The sequence below is a fragment of the Buceros rhinoceros genome, unplaced genomic scaffold (assembly GCF_000710305.1).
Source record: "Buceros rhinoceros silvestris isolate BGI_N320 unplaced genomic scaffold, ASM71030v1 scaffold25877, whole genome shotgun sequence".
Classification (NCBI taxonomy): domain Eukaryota; kingdom Metazoa; phylum Chordata; class Aves; order Bucerotiformes; family Bucerotidae; genus Buceros; species Buceros rhinoceros.
Window position 1 is genome coordinate 4,304 of NW_010420794.1, and position 1,611 is coordinate 5,914.

The window sequence follows — 1,611 nt, forward strand, 5'->3', positions numbered from 1 at the left end:
CCCGCCGGCTCCCCAGCCCGGCAGGATCATCCCATCTGCTCTGCTCTGTTTATTCAGCTGCCGCCCCGCGGGCAGGGGTGCTCCAAGGGGGGCAGGATGAGTGCTCAGGGTCACTGACTGCAGGCGACATGGTTGACATCTCAGCTCTGCAGGAACCCATGCACGGACTACAGCAGATCCAGCTCCATCTCTCACCAGCTGGCTGCTCCCACCAGCCAGCAAAGCTCCCGGCATGTCTGTCACTGCCCTACACAGCAATCCCTCTGCTCTTCTGCACAGATTTCCATCCATCCATCCATCCATCCATCCATCCATCCATCCATTGTCCACCCATCCATCCATCCATCCATCCATCCATTCATCCATCATCTGTTCACCCATCTGTCCATTTGTTGATCCATCCCACACCACCACCCACCCACCTGCCCGTGCTGGCTAGAGCCTCTGTCCCGGGAGAAAGACACAATATGACATGATGCATCTCATCTCTAGGGCTGAAGCCATGGCATCCCCAGGCAACCCAGGCCACTGACACCCTGAACTCACCGTTGAGCCAGCGTGAATTGTACTGGTCTGTCCTCATGGCTGTCTGCTTGCCCATGGTGCGGAAGATAGCTGCGTCTGTGCCCATGAAGTCAATGTAGACGCCAGCATAGAGCTCTTCATCTGCAGAGGGCAGAGGTCAGCTGGGGATCCCCAACTAGTCCCATCACCCACCTATCCCGCTGCCCCGGGCTGCATTCAGCCCCAGCCCCAGCCCCAGCCTGTAGCCACCAGGCAACCAAGAGCCACTGGCCATCTCAGAGAGCTCTGGAGGCTGGCACTGGTCTGTAACCAGGACTCCCACCTCTGCTGGGTCAGGTGCCCAAGGACTGGACATCCCAGGTGCCCAGCCATCCACCGCTGGGGCAGGTGAGGGTGGCAGGGGCAGGAGCCCAGCTCCTGGGGGATGTTTGGGCAATGCAGGAAGATGGTGGGAGCAGTTGTCTCATCTCGCCTGCACGTTCCCTCTGCCCAACGCCAGCAGCACTGGCCCCGGGGAGCTACAGGACTCACTTATTAATGCGGAGACCGTGTCTACTTTGGGGTCGTAGGAACACTTCCCCTTGCCTGACTCCAGCTTGTCCGGCTCCAGGTAGAAGATATAATCCTGGAGAGGGAAGCAAACCGAGGAGCTGGTTAGACTTTCACCACCCCTCCATCACCATGGCACCTTCTGAAGCCCAGGAGTTGAACCAGGAGGCAGCCTCCTCTGGGGTGGGGCTCAGCAGCGAGGATGGATGCAGATGGACCACACCAGGATCTGTAGGTCTCTTGAGAAGCTGAAGCCCCCGTGAGCCATTCCTCCAGCGTTGCTGTGTGCTCCTCTGTGCCCTCCACCACTTGGAGACTTGGCTGAGCCACCAGGCTGAAATGGGGCATCCATCCCCCAGGTCTGCTTCTGGGCAAACATCTCCTTCCGGCCACCTCTTCATCCTGGCCAGCCCTGGTGCACATCGCTGCTTGGCCAGCTCCAGCTCATGCAGCTCCGTCAGCTTCGGCAGGCAGGGTCTGGCCAGCGGCACAGCTCAGCTGCTGGCATCGCTGCGCCCCCCTCTCCCGCACCCGTTT

General features: G+C 60.0%; 1 protein-coding gene across 1 annotated transcript in view; it reads right to left on the reverse strand.

The window, feature by feature from the left end:
• The window catches only part of SEMA3F (sema domain, immunoglobulin domain (Ig), short basic domain, secreted, (semaphorin) 3F), a gene marked incomplete at its 3' end in the record, with an annotated part of 5,443 nt that extends 4,299 nt beyond the window's left edge, over window positions 1–1,144 (reverse strand). The window contains 2 exon segments of the mRNA XM_010139438.1: window positions 547–666; window positions 1,057–1,144. Of these exon segments, the coding sequence (XP_010137740.1) occupies window positions 547–631 (85 nt within the window).
• Window positions 1,145–1,611: the final 467 nt, after the last annotated feature.